Genomic DNA, 22,421 nt, shown 5'->3' with positions numbered 1-22,421 from the left:
TTATACTATCACCATCTCCGTTGTTCCCACATAAGGAATTGAATGAAATCATAGTAATGTAATGTAAATCATAGTAAATCAATTTAAATGTAATGGATAAAAATCTGAAAGCTAAATACATAAGTGTGGATGTGGTTAACAATGTAGCTTAATAATAACGGGTGCAAATATGTAGCACCATTGTTTCCGTATGACAGGGAAAGGTATTCATAAACGGACAGACTTCCTGTGACTTGAGAGCAAAATGGCGGCGTTCAGAAGGGGTGTTATGTCTATCGGCTTGTTTAGGTACAGACCATTCTCTTGTGTTCTGCCGCGGATATAATTGCAGGGACCGATAGCCTCAGTATATAATTATAAGTGCAGGACAGTGCTTATGTTTTTAGAAATACTTGTTCACCGAATGTATGTTTCGATTAGTATGTCTTACTAGTAAAAAAGACCAACCAACTTTTAGTTTTAGTGTAGTAAAGTAAAAAGCATCAGTTTTACAGCACAATATGATATTGATATAATACATTGTGTGTTTTATGTAATCATAAATGTACAATTTTAATGTATTAAGAACTGCAAGTATAGTAAAACAATATAGCTTGCATATCCAGAGAAGAAGATGGAGTAATGCATTATATTTTAGGTTATGTCAACGTGTGTTAGCTGTTATTCACGCTCTGAAGGGTTGGTGAGTATATCAGAAGTAGGTTTTGATTTAGGAGATGTACAAAAGACCTCGAATAGAGACACGAAACACCCACAGCCCAGGTTTTCCCATCCGCGCTGTATATGATTGTCATCGCAGTTTGTCTTTTTGTTTACAGGTGCTCATGGAGTGTGATCATCGCCAGCAGACAGCGGCTCGCAAGGTTTCCCGTGCTGGTGAAAAGTAACTGCTTGTCTTTTGGGGCAGGTGGAGGCCTCTGTGCAGTACCTTTTTCGCAGGTGGAGAAATGTTAATATTGTAGTTGTGTTTTGGTCTTTTGCATCAACGCATTTGTAACAAATGCTCCAAGTTTTTAGAATTAGTTATGTTTTCTTATGAAACAACAAGATGAAAAAGTATATTTTAGAAGGGGTGTGAAGAATGTTGTCCAAAACAAGGTTATGTAATTATTACTTGAGGGAATTTGTTTTGTTACCGAGCTGCTATGAATGGCAGATTTGCCCTAAGGAAATGCTTTTTCAAATATATCTTGTGTTTAAAAAGTGTTTGCTGTTCCATGGACATTAGACATTCTGCACTCTACTTGTTATGTTTTGCGTGGACACGTGGACTTTGTACTATTTTCAGTTTGAACAAGTCCATAAAGAACCAAAAAAAAGCTTCCGTTTTGCTTTATATACACTAGCAGTCATGGTAACAGTAAGTTCTGGATCAAACCGCTTTAGGTATTCATTGGTGTCGCTGAGATAAATGTAATGAAAAATAATTTGAAACACTTTTATTCATAATACATATGGATAAATTCACCAACCTGTCATACAAGACTCCAATACATGCACATTTATTTCAACTAGTTGTGTGTGATTAATAAAATCAAGTGCTCCTGGAAAATCAAAGAATACTGCAACAACTGTGAAATTGTCAAATTTCATATTATAAATATGCCTACATAATATTCCCAAAGATAATTCAAAGAAATGTCCAACTGTCTAATTTGAAATGTTTTGTGTGCAACACCTGGTGTGTTCTAATATGTGTTCTCAATTTGTAAGGGAGAAATCTCCCTACCCCTATGTCTGTTTTCTAGGAAGGTTTTTACTGAAAAATAATTTGATTTGTATTTAATCAAACACAGTCCGCTCTTTTGCAAGAATTGTTTTTGTGACCCTGAAGGGGTGGTTTAAACCTTAAATACGTCAGTTGCAGAGCAGCTTCAGTGTATTGGCATCAGATTCTATCACCGTAGCATGACACACAGGGACAGTGCCAAAGATCAAACAACAGTAAATACATTGGTGTTACTCAATATGTCCTTGCTTGCCCTACTAAATAGTTAATACATTTAAAAAGAGCTGTTTTTCATTAGTTTGGGCTTAAAATAACTACCAGTCTTTGACATGTAATCGTTTATGAAGTGGGGAACTGGTTACACCCCTGATTGCTTTGGCTTGGGATTCTTGGGAGTCAGTAATGTATACAAAACCAGGTAACCATGATCACTGGTTGTAATCCGTCTTTTTGTTTGTGTCCCAATATAGCATGCAGAGTCTCTCTCTCATGAAACTCTGATCAAGCGGGCCTCTTCCCTTGTAACCGATGGTGCCAACACTTACCTCTCCCAAACCACCCTGGCTCTAGTAGATGCCCTGACACAGTACGCTAAGGTAAGGCTGTTTTTTTTTTTATGAACACCTGATCTATTGATTAGAGGGAAATGAAGGAGGGTGTGTCATTCAGGAACCAATGACATTTTCAGGAATAATAAATTAGTCATGTTATATAAGCAAGGATACTGTTGTAGCATCATTTTTTTCAGCATTTGTTTTTTAAACTGTAATACTGTTCTTGCTCTCTGTAGTAAGATTTAAAAACACAACTGATGCAGTAGGTTACTATTTAGATTTTATGTAATTGAGGGTGTCTCAATTAGTGCTGCATAAAACTATTATTTGACTGTTTAGAGGGAGTTTCTTAAACTGAAATTTTTACTTTCATGATTTTAAAAGTAATTGTTTCATTGTGTTTTGTCAGCAATAGTGTTTTAGCCAAGTTAAAACAAATGTATGGAAACTTGGGGATTGCATATATGCAGAATATAAATAACCCTGGATTGCCTCCCTATACATAGTAGGTTTGAGGTGGAAAGGAGGAGCAATGTGGCTAAAACTTACATAACTTTAACATTAACTTACATAAAGAAAAAAAAACATTTTAAATTTAATTTATTTGAATACCTACAAACTTTTTTTGTTTTGATTTTCATATCAGCCTTTATGAAATATAGGCTACTGCCATATGTATACATTCAGGTCATAAATATGATAAACTATGGCAGTTTTTAATATATATTTTAATAGATAATGTATATAAACCAAAGCAAATTTTATATCTTTATTGCACTGCTTTCTTTTTTGTGGGGTGTTATAGAGCGAAATAAACTAATGGCTTCCCACTGTCTTGATCATCTTGAAACTTTTCTTGCACTAGTCTACACAATGTAAACAGACTAACTTTAATTGGCTCCCCAGACACAACTTGTGCTTGATATGAACAAGAGCAGATATTTTGTTTGGTCAATTTAAGTTTTTAATGTTAGCAATCTTTAACTTCCATAAACAGAATTCAGGAAAAAAAAAAAAAAAGATATATGTAACGGGTTGGGGGGCCCGTCACAAGAAAGGGCTGTATGTAGGCGGGGTCTGGTCTTGAAACGCACAGTAGGGAGGCAGGCAGAGGGTACAAAACAGGCTTGCTGTCGTTTTATTGCTTCCCTTAATGGCAGGCACAGTGTCAAAAAGCAAAACAAAACCTAGCTCTGTCCGAGCACTAACTAAAAGTAAACAATCCCTAACTATAAAACATACACTAACAATAACAGTAAATGCCCAGGTCGGTAGAGCCGAACACCGGGCAGACAGAAGCATAAAGGGCTAAGGCAGGTTCGTAGTCACAGTTCGTTACCGGTGGGGGGTTGTCAGACAGTCCGGGGTTCAAGAGGGAGAATGGTCCAGAAAAAGGGTCATAAGCCAGTGAATCAGTCAACTGTGAGCTTTACCCTTCTTTTTCCTGCTCTTCCAACCTCTCGCCTCTCGCCGTTGTCTTCTCACCCTCCTGTGCACCTTGCTACCCCAACCAAGCATGCACACACTGGTTCGCTTCCCACTTCCTTTTATAGGGGAAGTGGTCGGCGGGGCTATGGCCATCAGGAGCCCTGCTGGCTTCTGGGGTTTGGAGTCTTGGAGGAGAGGTTTTGTATTCTCCTCCACTGAAAGACCTGCCCTGACCACAGCCTTGCCTCTCACACTGCCACATAGCCTCCCCCTCAAGAGTGAAGCCAGGGGCACACACGATGATGGCCATACCACGGCCGAGCCCCCCTCCAAAAGAAACAAGGGGCGGGCGGGAGGGCCGAAGAGCCAGATGGGGTCTCCATCTGCTTTGTCATACTCGCGGTGGATGTGCCATTCCCCCATGTCCTGTCCTTCTCCGTATCGCACCCATCTGGTCCTCGGGGTGGACTGCCATGAAGGTGGCTCCCCTGTTGCTCCCTGATCCCTCCAGGAACCAGGTTTGTCTGGCGGAGACCTCTCTGCTGCCACAGCATCACTTGGCTCCCCTGCAGTCTCTGCTCCAGCCTGGAGACACAGTGGGTCCTGGGCACGCTGAGGTGTCTCCATCTCCTTTGCTGCAGCCAGGAACTCAGGTCGAGGACAGGAACTCTGGTTGTCCAGGAGACCTGATGGAGCAAGCACAAGAGTCTCACCCTTCGGTTGCTGTGACTCCTCTGTCTTCCAGGATTCCGACTGAGTTAACTGCAGCGTCTGCGGCAGCTGTTCCTTTTGCGGCTGCTCAGGCTTCTCCGGCCGCTCTCCAGATTCAGGGCCTGGTATATTCTTCCCCTCTGATTCAGTGCAGGGAACAACAGGTGATGCCTTCTCGCCTTCTCCTGGATTGTAGGCACCTCCTGTTCTGGTGTGGCCTCTGAGGAGACAGATGGTGACTCCCTCCTGAAGTCATCTCCTGGTAGCTCCTCAGTACTCAGGGGCAGACTCTCTTCTGCCAGACACAGTGGCGGATACTCTTCCACCAGGTATGGTGGCGGACACTCATCTTTGGAGTGGGACGAGGAAGGCAGTATCTCTTCCTCATCTTCAGGATACTCGGGCTCCTCCCTCCAGGGCTCTGGACAATCGGGCTCCTCCCTCCGGGGCTCTGGACAATCGGGCTCCTCCCTCTCTGACACGGGAGACTCGGGTTCGTCCCTCCGGGGTTCTGAACACTCGGGCTCCTCCCTCTTGAACACTGGATACTCGGGTTTCGCCCTCTGTGGCTCCGGCGGCAGGAACACCTCGGCCCTCTGTGGCTCCGGCGGCAGGAACACCTCGACCCTCTGTGGCTCCGGCAGCAGACACGGCCAGAGGCTCTCTTGCTCTAGCCACAGCAGGTCCTCTTCTTCCTCTCTCCCTGGCCGGTCTTCCTCTTGTCCTGGCCATGGTGGACGAAGCAGTCCCTCATCTTCTGGTGTCTTTTGCCAAGGCACCAGTTCCTTCCATTGCAGCTCTGCAAGGGAGGAAAACTCCACCTCGTCTTCAGGCTCAGGGAAGGCGTTTAACTCCACCCCTCTCTCTGGGGTGGAGAGGGAGAGAAGCTCGACCTCCTCCACAATGCAGGACGTCAGTGACGTCTCCTGCTCTGTCTCCAGCTCTGGGACAGACGGAGGCTCCTCGTCTTCCTCCTCAGGCTCCAGACAGCATTCTACTGGTAATGCCCTTCCCCCTTCCCAGTATTCCTCTCTGTCAGGGGAAACATGCCCAGGTTGTCCAACCTGGAAACACCACTCTTCCCCTGCAAGGCACACCGGACAGACCTTGCAATCAGTGGTTGGGGAAGACTGCAGTTGAAGAGGCACTTCCTCTTCTCCTTCAGGCTGGAAGCGGGGCACCGGTGAGAGCTTTGCCTCCTCTGGCTGCATGGCCAAGTCCTCCTGCTGTTGCTGGCTCCATTTCTCCATGAAATCCAGCAACTCCTGCACAGCTGTCTTCATGTCAGACTGACCTCCTTGGATAACTTCCATTTTGTCAGGAACAGACAGGTACAGAAACTCCAACAGTAAGGAGCAAGTGGTTCGGTGCAGGTGTTTTAGGCCTTTGGTCTGCAGCCACAGTGGAGAGCTGTGATTAAACAACTAGTCAGCACCAATCTCCACTGTGTTTTCCACCGCCGCCATTTTGTGTGCCTGCCTTTGTTGTTTGGCTTTGGAGTTTCGGCCCATTCTCCACCAATTGTAACAGGGTTGTATGTAGGCGAGGTCTGGTCTTGAAACACACAGTAGAAAGACCCGCCCTGACCACAGCCTTGCCTCTCACACGGCAACAATATATATATTTAGTGAGTGGCATGGTGGCGCAGTGGTAATGCTACTGCTTCACACCACCTCGATTCTGGCCTTGAGTATCTATCTGTCTCTTTGGAGTTTGCATATTCACCCTGCGTGCGCATGGTTTTTCTCTGGGTGCTCTGGTTTCCTCCTAGATCATAAAGACATGCTGCTTAGGTTGATTGGCTCTTGTAAATTGCTCTGTGTTGTATGCACACTGCCCTGTGATGGACCGGAATACCATCCACGGGTGTACCCTGCCTTGTGCCCTGTGCTTGCTGCGTGACCCGTGACCTTGACCCTGTACTGGATGAAGCAGTTTTGAATCCAACTTTTATCTGTGTATGGATTATTTTAATTGAATTTGTAATGTTGATGCCTTTACTTAACTGTATTTTTGCACTTTGTTTTGCACTTATGTTGTAAGTCGCCCTGGATAAGGGCGTCTGCCAAGAAATACAAATATTGGGAATAATAATTATTATTATTATTATTAAGTCTTCCTATTTTTATATAAAGCACGTCAAGTACAGACAACATTAAGTATAGATAAGGACAGGGTGGTAAGATCATAGTTATTCACACAGCAATCCACATCTTTAACTTCCTTAAACAGGAGGATTTTTAGAAATCGAAACTAGTTAACCCTTTTAGCCCCAGCCTCTACAAGCAGTTATTGGTATTGAATTAAAATGTTGCATTTATTTGCACTCATAACATTTGGGCACATAACACTGATGTTAAAATAAAATTGAGTAGATGGTTTATTTAAATATTTTTCCCCCAATATCAGACTTTTAGAAACCCAGGATACTACATGTAGAATAAAGTTCATGTTCATTTTTGTGATTTATGGATTCAAGTGTCAAAACACATTATCATAATTAATATATTATGGCTATTGTTCGGTTTTAGCTAGGGAAGCTTTGTGTGTTGTGCCAATAACCCTGCTGTGGTTATTCTTGATTTAAAATGGAAAGGTTTATATTGTTTCAAGCATTGAAAAGAAACTCCAAAACACAGGACATGTGTGTTTTTTCCAGGACATGGTTAGATCTAGTTACACTGTCAAAATAATCCAGAACAGTCACACAAAGAATGCCAATCACCATAAATAAATGGAAGGTGTGTAGCCAATTGGCTTTGAAATAGTTTTTATAGGTGGATAACATGACAATTAAAAACAAAGATTTTCAAATATGAATATGCTGTCTGTGTAAGTAAGTAAATATATTTAACTTAGCCCAAATTAAATTGAAAGCAAAATAAATCTGGCATTAAAAAAATATTTGTTCCTGCTTCTTCATTTTAGTATTTCTGATCAACTTCTTGCCAGTCTAAGGACTACACCAAATCAAAATGCTGACCTACCTGCGATTCTCAAAGAACAACCCTGACCTGTACCGTGTCATGGTTCAATTTACATGTATATACGTGCTATTTTGTATGGCTTTTCATTGAATCCTATGCCACTAACTATCCATGATAATTCCAGATCCCCGTGTGTTGATGGATCCAGATTCTCCCTTTTTCATCATTGACCTAGTGTCATTTGTCTCTTCAGGCAGTGCACACGCTGATTGCCCTGCAGAAGCGATACAACAGTGCTATCGGCAAGCTCACCCCTGCAGAGGAGGATGCCATTTGGCAAGTTATTATTGGTGCTCGTGTGGAGGTATGAGCTAGAGTCTAGAGCAGGGATGGTGAGCCTTTTTTGGCTGGAGTGCCCAAAGTCTGGTTTGTATACTTTCCTAAGTGCCAATGGGTGCCAATGATAAATTAGGGATATGAAAGTATATACAGGGGCTAAACAGCATTTTTTTTTTTTAATCAATATATATATTTATTGGTTGTAATTAAGTAATTAAGCAAGCATGCTAACAAAACAAACCACAATACAGAAAAATCTAAAAGCCATGGACAGATAGAACAACGCTTCCACCACCACCACCACCTTGAACCTCCACCCATATCCCTCTGTAGTCTGGAATGCAAGTGCAGCTCCAGTCTGCTAATGGGAGTCTGCTGCAGAATATGAAGCTGAATGAAGCAAGGCACATTTTCTTCCCAAAAAAGATTATAAATATGCAGGTTCCATTTTTGCTCACAGATTATTGTGAATTTGCAAATATAGAAAAGCACTTCACTATAGTAATACCACTTCACTAGCTTGATTATTTTTTTAATATGTCCCCGTTTACTTTGGAAAATGAGAATCTTTAATCCTCATTCAAACATTAAAGAATAAAGTGCATCATACAAAGAATACATCATTTAAATGTTGCAGTATTGCTACAGTGCAGTAAAATGCATGAATCACATTTCAACACGCATTAAGTTTGAGGATTATAATGCTAAAGTTAATTTAAAAAAAACCTTTAAATCACAGTCTACCCTCAAAACAAAGTCCCACAGATTCTCCCATTTGCCCTGCCGTTACATACAAGATGTAGAAGTTTGTTCATTTGGCTGCATTAGTAACCTATATTGTTTTGTTTTGTTTTGTTTTGTTTGCACTTGCACTCAGTCATTACCGGTACACCTTTGTTTTTTTTTCAACGTATATTTACTTAATATCTACTGCTTTTAAAATTTGTAAAACAACCAAAGCTGGTAGATTAATATACATTGTGTGGCACTTATGTTTTAAGAAAAAAATAATGCAGTGGTATCAATCTACCGTGAGTATGAGTGTGCACAAATGTACTCTACAAATCAAAGGCATAATTTATTTTTGAGAATTTACAGCTTTCTTTTAACAACTTTATGAAGTTTTTAAATGGTCGGAGTGTTAAATATGAATGATTGTGGCCATTTCTCCATTTGATACAGGAGATAACCGTTAACAAAATGGTTCTTCCCCGTGTGTTCAACAAACACATCCATTGCTGTCCACAATTAATCACAACAGGACAGACTTACAGTTTCTGTCATCTTCCTTCTGCTGCCAGAGTGCCACACCGCAGCATAAACGGTCATCATAACATTAACATCTCGTTTGTGATGTGCAGATTTTAGCAGTTCTGCGCGGATCTGCGGAGCTCCACCAATGGGAGAGAAGAATTCTGCAGTTCTACGCTTAACTACGATAATCTGCACACAAAGAGCCCGACCTAAAACATGAATATTCGGAAAATAACGTGAGCGCTGCTCAATTACTTGGGGGCTGTGCTGTCATTGCCAAATATACTGACTGGTTTTCTAAAGTGCCAATCAGTTTAGACAATTGAGGGGCGGGCTGGCAATAAACTAAAATAATAATAATAATACAGACAGTCGCTCACTTGCGTGACAAGTCGCGTGACAAGCTGTACGGCTCTGCGTGCTACAGGTTTGCCATCTCTGGTCTAGAGTGTGTTAGACCCTTTAAGAGATCGTCTTGTATGAGGATAAATTGTTATTTTATGTTCTTAATTTCTCAGTTTCTTTATGCCGCTGCTTGTTCAGTTCTTGGCCACAGATCAGTTCTAGAACCTAGATCCATTTTTTTTATATACACTCACCTAAAGGATTATTAGGAACACCTGTTCAATTTCTCATGAATGCAATTATCTAACCAACCAATCACATGGCAGTTGCTTCAATGCATTTAGGGGTGTGGTCCTGGTCAAGACAATCTCCTGAACTCCAAACAGAATGTCTGAATGGGAAAGAAAGGTGATTTAAGCAATTTTGAGCGTGGCATGGTTGTTGGTGCCAGACGGGCCGCTCTGAGTATTTCACAATCTGCTCAGTTACTGGGATTTTCACGCACAACCATTTCTAGGGTTTACAAAGAATGGTGTGAAAAGGGAAAAACATCCAGTATGCGGCAGTCCTGTGGGCGAAAATGCCTTGTTGATGCTAGAGGTCAGAGGAGAATGGGCCGACTGATTCAAGTTGTTAGAAGAGCAACTTTGACTGAAATAACCACTCGTTACAACCAGGTTATGCAGCAAAGCATTTGTGAAGCCACAACACGTACAATCTTGAGGCGGATGGGCTACAACAGCAGAAGACCCCACCGGGTACCACTCATCTCCACTACAAATAGGAAAAAGAGGCTACAATTTGCACAAGCTCAACAACATTGGACAGTTGAAGACTGGAAAAATGTTGCCTGGTCTGATGAGTCTCGATTTCTGTTGAGACATTCAGATGTCAGAATTTGGCGTAAACAGAATGAGAACATGGATCCATCATGCCTTGTTACCACTGTGCAGGCTGGTGGTGGTGGTGTAATGGTGTGGGGGATGTTTTCTTGGCACACTTTAGGCCCCTTAGTGCCAATTGGGCATCGTTTAAATGCCACGGCCTACCTGAGCATTGTTTCTGACCATGTCCATCCCTTTATGACCACCATGTACCCATCCTCTGATGGCTACTTCCAGCAGGATAATGCATCATGTCACAAAGGTCGAATCATTTCAAATTGGTTTCTTGAACATGACAATGAGTTCACTGTACTAAACTGGCCCCCACAGTCACCAGATCTCAACCCAATAGAGCATCTTTGGGATGTGGTGGAACGGGAGCTTCGTGCCCTGGATGTGCATCCCACAAATCTCCATCAACTGCAAGATGCTATCCTATCAATATGGGCCAACATTTCTAAAGATTGCTTTCAGCACCTTGTTGAATCAATGCCACGTAGAATTAAGGCAGTTCTGAAGGCGAAAGGGGGTCAAACACAGTATTAGGTTGGTGTTCCTAATAATCCTTTAGGTGAGTGTATATTTGTTTTATGAAAATATATTTTTTGTGCTACTGAAGTGCTTTGATGTAATAGAGGTGTTCTAGAACTCTATTCCTTCCCTCTCTGTGCAGATGAATGACAAACTGGACAACTGTAAGCGCTTCCAATCAAACTGGATGAACGCGGTCAATCTGTCAGAGCTGGCGGCTGAGGCGGCATATAATGCAGGTAGGCTTGTTTTAGATCTTAAGGAAGATACTTTCACGTGTGAAATTATGGAGATTCTGAATAAATATATATTTGTTTATGTACAATATTTTTATTTTTTGAAACCATTGCAGTACTTAAGTTGATTCAATTTGTATCAAGCAACAAACCTCTTTTATAGTCCTGATGATGATTCAGACAGGTTGGTTGAGTTGAACTATACACATGCATTGAGGGCTCACCCAATTCAAAATACAATACCACTTTTTTCCTCTCTTTCTGTTGCTCAAAGCAAGCTTAAAGTCCATCTGAGTCAGTTACCCTGAACTAACTAAATACACTTAATCTGCATCTGAATCTGCATGGATTTAACCCTCAGAGGAATACAGGGTCGATTTTCGGCCCGCACAGGTGTGTTGCTAGACGACTAGAGGTGTGATTTTCGGCCCAAACTTCCACCCCCAATTTAGCCTTTAAAAGGTTTTTATTGGACCATTCTGCTTAGCAATGAACTGTATTAACCAATAGCAGAGAGGTTAGTTGTGAGTATTAACCAATCAAAAAGTCAAAAAACAAACAAAACAAAAAAATACATGGCTACAGTGCTCTTGCCGGCAATCTCTGTTTTCTGTGTGAATGCATCCTTGCTGGCAATTATCCGGCATTATTCAAAGCTAGTGTGAATGGGGGGCAACAGGAAAAAAGCAGGCAGAAGTTACTGGGGGGGGGGGGGGGAGAATGGCTGCAAGCTAAAAGTGCTCACTAAATGAGAGTGCTTTTAAGGAAGTCAAATGAGGTATGTTTTTTGAACATTTAACTGCTTCTGAGACCGATTAAAACTTAATTAAGCAATTTTGTTTTTTGTATTGTAAACTTTTATTTGGGCACATTGTTCAGTATTTTAGACAGTTATGACGGTGATTTGGAAGAGGTGGAGGCAAAAGTTTATCATGAGAATGTAAATGCGAGGGGGTGAAGGTACAGATTTAAGTTGTTTCTAGTTAATTTCAGATGGTCAACCTAAATGTCAGAATCCCCTTTTTACAGAATCGATACAAAAAGAAAAACGTTAAGATTAAGCAATACACAGAAGTAGTATTCCGAGATGTTTTCAAACACACGTGTTTACAATCAATGCATAGTAGGCAATGTACACTTTATTATTATTGTTATGATTTAAATATTACTGGCAGTAATAACGACAACAATAATAAGTACATTTGAAGATATTTTTATATTTATTCAAACTTGACCGACCAATTTCGTTAGTTTTGTTTTCGTTGTTTTGCCATGTAATTAAGACAAGATTCTAGACGGGGGCGCTCCTTGGAAAAACTGATATCTCTTGAACAGTTATTTGTTAACATTTGTATGTTTTTTGTATTTTAAAAAGAACATTCTGGGGATTTGTATATATGAGTTTAAGTGTTTATAAGCTGGGTTAATTTTGAAAACAACGTTGTTTTGAGAATAAACCACATTCAAACTGCCGCTCTGCGCTCGGGAACACACCTGTGCATTCATTACAGCAAATACAAAATAAAGAGCAGTGGCTTGCTGTGTGTGTATATTATTATTAGTCTGCATGTGAAAACATGCAGAGTCTTGTTCTCTTACAAAAGCTTTATTATTATTCTTCCGTTCGTCCGGACTGCTACTCCTCCTACAATTCTTAACGTACAGACACCAAGCTTCACACAGAGGTTCATTATGATACCGTTCAACTTGCTTGTGCTTTTTGTGCGGCTGGGATCGATATTTATTGAGATATGATCGATTAAAACCCCCAAAAATCCCATTGACTTGAATGGTGGAACGGATTCTGACGCAGACAGACCAACTGACAGACCGGCAGCCAATCAGCGTTGAATATGCAAATTACGGCCCAGACAGTAGCCATGCGTTTCTCACTTCTACTCCGTGCTTGGGAACGCCCACATTCAGTGACGTCAGCGTTCGGTTCCAAAACCGGTGGAAAAGCGGGCCGGTTCACAAAAAGATCAGCTGGTTCCCAGGCCGAGCATCGGCTCCGGCTCCAGCACTGGCTCTTTGTCGGTGGAAAAGCGCTCTTAGATAGCGCTATATAAGTATAAGGATTATACATACACACATACACATACAGACGGGTGAAAAATTAAAGGAAATACCTGAATAAATGAGTAGAGGAACATAATGAATAATGAATGCAGATGCCTCCAAACAGGTGTACTGCATGATACAATTAAGCAATTAACATCCTATCATGCTCTGTGGCTTGTATAAAAATGCTGAGCAGGCCCAGTTGACCTTGATTTTGGATCAGGATGGCAAGAGGAAAGGATCTAAGTGACTTTGAAAGAGGGGTCATTATTGGGGCACGAATGGCAGGATCTTCAGTCACAAAGACTGCTCAACTGGCTAGTGTTTCAATAGGAACATTGACTAAAGTTACATCTGCATTTAGATCTATGGGAAAGACATCAGTAAATAGGGTTGAAAATTGTAGTCGAAAGAGCACATTCAATGACCATGATGCTCGTGCATTACTGTGATATGTAAGGAAAAACAGAAGAGCAACTCTTTCCCAGGTGACTTAGAATGTCGCGCACAGGCGACCACCCTCCACTGCTGGGGTGGTGCTTTTAGTCGGACAGCACCTGTCTGCTCTCAGCACTGTATGTGGGCTGCGCACGCCATCCCTATCTCCTGAGGAGCTCTGGAGGTCGTCTTGTTTACACTCTCGACAAGATGGCCGTGCTTCCGTTCTTCGTCTTCCGGCGTCGCGTCGACAACGTCGTCACACCACTTTTGGTCACCAACAAAGATGCGTTCACACTGCCTGCTCGCTAGCGCGATAGAGCGACTCGCTCCCATTCATTTCCAATGAGAGATGGCGACTTCCGGCGACAGGGGGCGGGGCTACACTTGGAGACAAAATCTCCCGGCGACAGCGACAGTGGAGAGGGAGCAAAGTTCAACTTTATGCAAATTAGCAGCGAGTGCACAGATGGAGTTCGGTGACAACCAATGGGAGGCAGATGTGCTCTGAATATTGAAGTGCCTTCTCTTTTCTACTCACTAGTTTAAAAATAAGACACGCCCCCGGTGAGCGGGCAGTGTGCACACAGTGCAGGGCTTAGCACAGCGTGCCAGCGACTTGAGCGACTTGCGAGTTGAGCGAGCAGGCAGTGTGCATGTAGGGTAACTCCGCAGGTCTTGTAGGCTTAGTTGAGGCCTCTTCTGGCGGGGCCTCTCTATCGCGGCCTGGTTGTTGCGGTTGCCCCTGACATTGTTCTCCTGGCTGAGTTCTTCCTCTTGCCAGACCTCCTCGCTGTTGCCGTCTCGCTGCTCCGCATCGCAGCCATGCTGGGTCCTGTCTTGATGCATGTCCTCTAAGCACGCCATCATAGTCCCATATACAGTGCATCTGGAAAGTTTTCACAGCGCTTCACTTTTTCCACATTTTGTTATGTTACAGCCTTATTCCAAAATGGATTAAAATCAATATTTTCCTAAAAATTCTACAAACAATACCCCATAATGACTACGTGAAAGAAGTTTGTTTGAAATCTTTGCAAATTTATTAAAAATAAAAAACAAAAAAAGCACATGTACATAAGTATTCACAGCCTTTGCCATGACACTCAAAATTGAGCTCAGGTGCATCCTGTTTCCACTGATCATCCTTGAGATGTTTCTACAACTTGATTGGAGTCCACCTGTGGTAAATTCAGTTGATTGGACATGATTTGGAAAGGCACACACCTGTCTATATAAGGTCCCACAGTTAACAGTGCATGTCAGAGCGCTAACCAAGCCATGAAGTCCAAGGAATTGTCTGTAGACCTTCGAGACAGAAGTGTATCGAGGCACAGATCTGGGGAAGGGTACAGAAACATTTCTGCAGCATTGAAGGTCCATGAGCACAGTGGCCTCCATCATCCGTAAATGGAAGAAGTTTGGAACCACCAGGACTCTTCCTAGAGCTGTCCGCCTGGCCAAACTGAGCGATCAGGAGAGAAGGGGCTTAGTCAGGGAGGTGACCAAGAACCCGATGGTCACTCTGACAGAGCTCCAGCGTGTCTCTGTGGAGAGAGGAGAACCTTCCAGAAGAACAACCATCTCTGCAGCACTCCACCAATCAGGCCTGTATGGTAGAGTGGCCAGATGGAAGCCACTCCTCAGTAAAAGGCACATGACATCCCGTCTGGAGTTTGCCAAAAGGCATCTGAAGGACTCTCAGACCATGAGAAACAAAATTCTCTGGTCTGATGAAACATAGATTGAACTCATGTCTGGTGGAAACCAGGCACCGCTCATCACCTGGCCAATACTATCCCTACAGTGAAGCATGGTGGTGGCAGCATCATGCTGTGGGGATGTTTTTCAGCGGCAGGAACTGGGAGACTATTCAGGATCGAGGGAAAGATGAATGCAGCAATGTACAGAGACATCCTTGATGAAAACCTGCTCCAGAGCACTCTGGACCTCAGACTGGAGTGAAGGTTCATCTTCCAACAGGACAACGACCCTAAGCACACTGCCAAGATAACAAAGGAGTGGCTACAGGACAACTCTGTGAATGTCCTTGAGTGGCCCAGCCAGAGCCTAGACTTGAACCCGATTGAACATCTCTGGAGAGATCTGAAAATGGCTGTGCAGCGACGCTCCCCGTCCAACGTGATGCAGCTTGAGAGGTCCTGCAAAGAAGAATGGGAGAAACTGCCCAAAAATAGGTGTGCCAAGCTTGTAGCATCATACTCCAAAAGACCTGAGGCTGTAATTGGTGCCAAAGGTGCTTCAACAAAGTATTGAGCAAAGGCTGTGAATACTTATGTACATGTGCTTTTTTTGTTTATTTTTAATAAATTTGCAAAGATTTCAAACAAACTTTTTTTACGTTGTCATTATGGGATATTGTTTGTAGAATTTTGAGGAAAATAATGAATTTAATCAATTTTGGAATAAGGCTGTAACACAACAAAATGTGGAAAAAGTGAAGCGCTGTGAAAACTTTCCAGATACTTTCTGGATGCACTGTATCACTGCTTGTCCATACAAAGCATGCTCCTCCACCTCCCACGCATTTTCACCCAGACATTCCCTAAGTTCCATCATCTTTAATTTAGTCGCTCCAGCCACTTAATTGTTCAATGTGCTCAGAGTCCCTCTTAAAGTTACGCAGCTCGACTCACCTGGCTCCAGCGGCTTCTGGGCCTCTCTTGCCGACATGGAAGCTGCCTGTCACAGCCATCCTGCGGCTTCTGGGCCTTTCTCTACGGCGTGGAAGCTGCCTGTCTTGGGGTCTCGTCACGGCCATCCTGCAGCTTCTGGGCCTTTCTCCCCGTCGTGGAAGCTGCCTGTCCCAGCGGCTATTCACCGCCACTCCATGGTCCCTGGAGCTCTCTCACTAGCTCATCACTGTTGTCCTACGGTCTTTGGAGCTCAGCCTCGAGCTCGTCACCGCCATTCTGTTATCGCTGGAGCTGACCCACCGGCTCGTAACTGCCGTTACGCCATCTCTGGCTGGCCTTACAGAAAGCAACTAATGTGCATCTGCAATTGCATAGCTCTCTATGGAAAATAATAAAATACATTAAAAAAAAAAAAAAAAAGCATAAGCATATCAGCATAAGTTGTTTTTTTGGGTAACAAGTCGAAGGCTTTCATATATGAAATACAATATTATATTGCTGGAATTGTCATGAACCATACACAAAACATCAATGCACCAGTATGCAATTACACTATTTAGCACCTGGGACCTCGGCGTGGGTTCTGTGGGATGAATTTATTTTATTTTTTTATCAATCTAAATACAAAGAATTTAAAAGGTTTAAAATGCATAAAATCATAGACATACACCGAACCTGTGAGCAATACAGGTAAGAGGAGGCTAACGTGGGATGGAATTGTGGTTCAAAGAATGGATAAGCTCCTGAAATCGCTGTGCATGAATTACTGAAACTTGACGTACATCTTTCACAACATGTAATTTCGTGTTTACTTAGCCTATGTAATTTATTGGACACTTTGAAAATCCATAAACCTTTTTGACTGCCGTTTTTTGGTGTCACTTACCGAAATGCAGTACCACTTGTTTGACTTTAAGCTGACCGGTTGAAGCAATGTTTTCCTGTGGTGTGCATGCATACAGGATGTGCTTTGATTGTATTTTACCACTTTCTGATGAAGTGTGAATTGTGCTTCAGCTTTGTCTTGCTTTTTCTTTTAAATCCACATTCAACCAGGGTCACTTTGAATAGGTGGAATTCTGCAGATCTGTGCAGAACTATGAAAATCTGCGCTTCTTTTGATGTTGACATCACATCTGCCACTTAGCAAATATTGTCAATGGACATTTCTGGTTAGTCCGCTGAGGTCAACAACATCTGTAATTAGTCAACTATTCAACTCTTTGGTGCTAGCCCTAGTGTGTGAGGGTGTGTGTATATGTATGTATGTATGTATGTATGTATATATGTATGTGTGTGTGTGTGTGTGTGTGTGTATGTGTGTGTATATATATATATATATATATATATATATATATATATATATATATATATATAATGTATATGTATATGTATATACATATATATGTGTGTGTATATATGTATGTAATTATCTCTTTATTTGTATATGTATATATATAGGATATGCTGAGCCTTACTCATCATCTTGTATTTCTTTTAATTTAACAACAGTTTTATTCATAGTCTTACTACAGAAATCTATTGAAGAGAAGATTGTCTGAAAATCGCTGATATGTTACAGTTCGTGATTGACATCAGATAGAATGCCCTTTGATCCACCATGAAAAGATACAGAACCATAACACAGACAGGAAATTGGAAAGGCAATTAGTTCAGACTAACATATCCAGCAAATACTTCAGCCTATAAAATATGAACCTTGAAAAATAACTAAAGGGAATTGAGAGGCTTGAAATGACTTTGCAACATGACTCCTTTCCGCTGTGAGATCAGTATCTGTATGCAGTTCTTCCTGTTCAGATGCTTTAATAACACAAGCATGAATAATACTAATTGGATAAACATGTGCCCACTTCATACCTCCTGTCATTTTAATCTCAGAAGCTTGCTTACACTCTTTTTTTAAATCCTTGTTTTGTACCTCTGTCTGCAAACATGACATTTCTGTAGAGATATACATATTTGCAATGGGTTAGCCTGAATATTGATGATAAAGAAGGTGTGAAGTAAATATAATGATTGCATTGGAATTTCCACCTTTCTTTGACAATTGTGTACACATACGGTACAAAATCTCCTTTAGTTTGAACTTGAAAGATAAAACCTCATTGCAAAAAAATGCAAAGGGGAATGCTGGTTTGTTTTCAGTTGCACAGAGAGAATGCTACACAGATTATAAACTCCATTGTGAGAATTGTGATTCTCACTAAGCAATGTTTTTGATTTTGAACTAACGGTACTGCCACTTCACTCTTTTGTAGACCAAATTACATAATAGTAAGTAATTGCAAATAATACTTAAAAATATATTTCCCCCCTGTTTTCCAAAAGTAGTAGGCCTATTTATGCAGTTTCTCTGTATAAGATGAGGGATGATATAAAATAAAATAAAAATAAGTTGTCCATGATTGTAGCCTGAAGAATTGAACAAAACATGTATTTTTCTAATTAAGCACTCTTTGAAACTGATATTTCAGTAAAGCGCCGTCTTCCTGTGCTGGTTCAGTGATTGTGCTAAGTGTTGCGTGTCTTCTGGGCATATTTTTCTTCAACACTCAGACTGGTTGCACTAGCTTAGCAACCTCACCCTTTTTAGGGTAGAGCTTGTTGAAGGCTGGAGGCAGGGAGGTTTGCATGGTCTTGTGTAGAGATGGAAAAAATATTCCCATTTGAAAGCAGCATGATCCATTTCAAACTTAACCGTAGAACCACTGAAGTTGTAGACTTAACTAGAACTACCAGGAACTGTAAATTTGATGGCAGTATTAAAAACAAATTATAATGAATGTACCAATTGATGAGACTGTAGTAGTTTTATCCAGCCATGTCACACAAAGCATCTGAATTTAAATAAATGGGTATTTGAACAGAAATTACTCTATATTCAGACATAATACATAAAGTACAAATACAAATGCAAATAATGTAGCAGAAAAGTATCTATGTAACTTAGACAATAGCCTACTTATATATGTCTGTATTTTTATATTGTGATCATACAGACTTGTACAAATAAGTAACATAAGGTTGAATATAAATGTTTATGCTGCTTGTAGACATGAAAAGCATTTATATGCAAACAAACCATGGAAAATAAACAATTGGACAGAACTGTATTGTACAGACATAACAGTATTATAACTACATAAATGGAAATGTTGTGCTGTAAACCCATGTTATCAAATAATGTAAAGTGTTCATATACCTGCTGTTGCCTACTAGCCTATAGTTTTCTGTATTTTTTAAGTTATTGCATGTACATTTCCTGAAAATAATGAAATCACAATGTCTGTAAGATTGGGATTGTATTGCAAATAATACAGCTTTGATGGCTGCAATATAGGCTACATAGTAAAACGCATGAACCTCTGTGCCGTCTACCCAGATTTCACAGTAATTATCAGTCTAAAACGCCATACATCGCTGCATCCACAGTTTCATTCATGTTGTAGACACATCCTATCAGTTAAATACATTGGTGGAAGGTCCTGACTGATGCATCAAATAATACAATGAAATACTGTACTACATATGTGATCTACTATTGTTTTAAATGAACCTGTAAATCGGACGCCTTCAGTGGTTCTAGGTGAACTACAGTATAACTTTTTTGCTATCTGGTCTTTTCAAATGCCATAAGGGTGTTTAATGCATGTATGAAAATTAAATAGACAACACTATCTTTCTGAATGTAATTGAGTAACGTAAAGATACTTGTGAAGTGATAAGGGCTTCAGGCTCTTTGAAGAATTTACAGATGAAGTAAAACAGTTTATTTAGGACATTATTTTAACTTATAGAAAATGGCAGCTTATAAAGCCAGGAAAGATTAAAGCTACTGTAAATTGGGAGGCTTACTTGCATTTATTTTATTATAGTTCCATAGCCTCATTTTTACAAAATCATAATGCACCTGAATAGATCCTGTGTGTCTGCCTTCACCACTGCAGGCACCACACAAAGCAGTCTTGACTTATGTTCCAGGAGCTGACCAGGCATCTGTCACAGCACGCACCAACATCCAGCTGGCCCAGGCACAGGTAGAGGACGTGAGGCGGCTGTCTTTGGAAGCTGAGATGAAGCTGGCAGAGGTGAAGGTAGAAGAGATCAAGAGAACTGCAGAATATGCCACATCTGAGAAGGCTGGGGAAGATGTGATTGTGGAGGAAGAAGTCCCTGACGCATACCTACGAGAAGACTAAATGCTTGACTTGATGTTACATTTGTTGAAAAAGGTGGTCTGGTTTATGGGGCATCAGATTTTAATTTTTTTCATCTCTTGACTTACAGCCACTTAATTTCGAACACGAGCAACCACAGCTTAGCTGGTGTGCCTCTTGTTTGAAGAGAGCAAGGTTTGGAATTATCACTTAAAGTGATGGAGAACCTCAAGAGAAAATAAGTTTATCATAATACCCAATTTTTTTGTATTTATTTATTTAAACTGTCTCTTGTGGTGGCACCCAATGTCAATCTATAACATTACTCTCCCTAAGTTACACAGTTGTGCCCAGTGTACCTAAAGCTTATCTCCTTTACTAAGATCTTAAAATTTGACATGACATAATTAATTATGCTTTTTTATTGCAAAGCTGGAAGTAAATTCTAAAGGGTTTAATAGAGTTGACCTCACATTGCTGTCTGGGCACACTAGCTATTTATAATTAAGTCACCTGGGGAAGAAGAGTATTCAATTATGCTTGTGAAGTTTCATCCATAATAATACATTCCATGGAGAGGATAAAGCTGACTTACACTAGCAGCAGCACTGGTCTAATATGTATGTAATTTTAGGGTGTAATTGTTTGTTTAATTATTCTAGTAATGATGTATGCAGGGAATGATTTTTGAAATGTTCATAACAGCAATTGCCAAACAATTACATTAGTTAGATGTAGTCTTAGTGTGACAGCTTTTCACTATAAATCAGAGGATGATAATGCTGCAACATATTATCTTTGGTTTTTGGGGTTACAGGAATAAACTATCTAGGTTAAAGGTCGCTTTCGAACACTATCTCCCCTATGAGCATTAAAAAGTGTTACCTGTGAAATCAAATACATACAGATCTGTTGGTCATTTCCCCCAGTTTAGTCTAGATTGTATTATTGTTTTAATATATAATCTTGCAGTTTAAAGTTATTTTGTGGTGGTCTAGTTCAATAAGTTGCATCCATGAATAATATTTCTGATGTCTGATTTTATTTTTATAAATGGGTATATTATGAAGTCTGGATTTGTTTTCTTTGTCCCACACACAAAACACTTCCTGAAATACTGCACTTTTCACTGATTTTAATTGTTCTAAAATACAAGAACTACAGTGTGAAAGTATTTATGAATAAAAAAGGATAATTTAGTTTTGTTTATTGCATACAATGCAAAATACAAAGGTACTGCAAGAATATCTCATGCAGAATTCTTGAACTACTTAACTGCACACAAAAATAAAGCCCCTGATCCTACAGTACAGCATTCCACTATAGTAGAATGACAACATTACAATCTAAAATGCTTTTTATTGTGAAATAATTTAGATACTTATTGATTTTCATTGTATGAGTTTATTGTCAAGGATCAAATGAGGATTTTGGTAATCAAAAGTGCACAATGAGCCAGCCAGGTAGAGGAGACTGCATCTGGGGATAGTTTATTCAAAACCAAATAAGAACCAATTAAAATTTACATAGATATAATTATCATTAATACTATCATAATTTTTATGACTTAATTATGGAGAATACAACAAACTATGTAAAACTTTTGTTTGGAAAGCCAAGCCTAAAGCATAAAGCACGATAAAACATTTCAGTAAAACCATTTAGGATAAAACCAGACAGTGTGCATGCATTGATTTGATCTTTTCAAATGACCAAGATAGAGTCAGAGGGACACTAGTTATAGAACCAATGGCAAACTGTGATCACAGTGCGGTTAGATTTGAGGCATTCTTTCAAAAAACAAGGACCAAGTCTAAAACAATGGTCTACAATTTTAGAAAAGCAAACCTTGAAGGTATGAGGCGGCAACAAGAGTTAGACTGGAGCACACTGGCTACAGATTCAGTTGAAAATAGATGGTTATATTTTAAGAATATACTACTTGAGGCTCTATAATTACAGTATGGGAGGAATAGAACTAGAAGTAACGCATGAGAAAGACTAGTAGTCTACGTAGACTCCTCACTTCCTCCATCCAAACAATGTGGGGAAGCAATAAAAAAGGCAAACAATGTTAGGATATATTGTAAAAAGTGTAGAATTTAGAACAAGGGAATAATGTTAAGACTGTACAATGTACTTGACC

General features: G+C 40.6%; 1 protein-coding gene across 3 annotated transcripts; it reads left to right on the top strand.

The window, feature by feature from the left end:
- Nucleotides 1-210: 210 nt before the first annotated feature.
- Nucleotides 211-21,344, top strand: diabloa (diablo, IAP-binding mitochondrial protein a). 3 transcript variants are annotated; one of them, XM_066699935.1, is made up of 6 exons: nucleotides 211-288; nucleotides 819-939; nucleotides 2,200-2,325; nucleotides 7,603-7,713; nucleotides 10,845-10,941; nucleotides 20,100-21,344. In XM_066699935.1, the coding sequence occupies exons 1-6, from the start codon at nucleotides 245-247 to the stop codon at nucleotides 20,315-20,317; spliced, it is 717 nt and encodes a 238-aa protein (XP_066556032.1). In that variant the 5' UTR covers nucleotides 211-244; the 3' UTR covers nucleotides 20,318-21,344. The 3 variants fall into 3 exon arrangements, with proteins under 3 accessions (XP_066556032.1, XP_066556033.1, XP_066556031.1); XM_066699934.1 differs by lacking the exon at nucleotides 211-288 and adding an exon at nucleotides 314-682; XM_066699936.1 differs by lacking the exons at nucleotides 211-288; nucleotides 7,603-7,713 and adding an exon at nucleotides 309-682.
- The last annotated feature ends 1,077 nt before the right edge of the window (nucleotides 21,345-22,421 follow it).

Source organism: Amia ocellicauda, chromosome 3, assembly GCF_036373705.1.
Source record: "Amia ocellicauda isolate fAmiCal2 chromosome 3, fAmiCal2.hap1, whole genome shotgun sequence".
Taxonomy (NCBI): Eukaryota; Metazoa; Chordata; class Actinopteri; order Amiiformes; family Amiidae; genus Amia; species Amia ocellicauda.
Note: the sequence above shows the minus strand (reverse complement) of the source record. Positions and strands in the feature narration are given on the sequence as shown.

Coding starts and splice junctions, on each gene's coding strand:
- diabloa (XM_066699934.1), top strand. CDS start 543: ATGTACAATTTTAATGTATTAAGAACTGCAAGTATAGTAAAACAATAT. Junction 940..2,199: donor GTGCAGTACCTTTTTCGCAG/GTGGAGAAATGT, acceptor GTCCCAATATAG/CATGCAGAGTCTCTCTCTCA. Junction 7,714..10,844: donor TTATTGGTGCTCGTGTGGAG/GTATGAGCTAGA, acceptor CTCTCTGTGCAG/ATGAATGACAAACTGGACAA.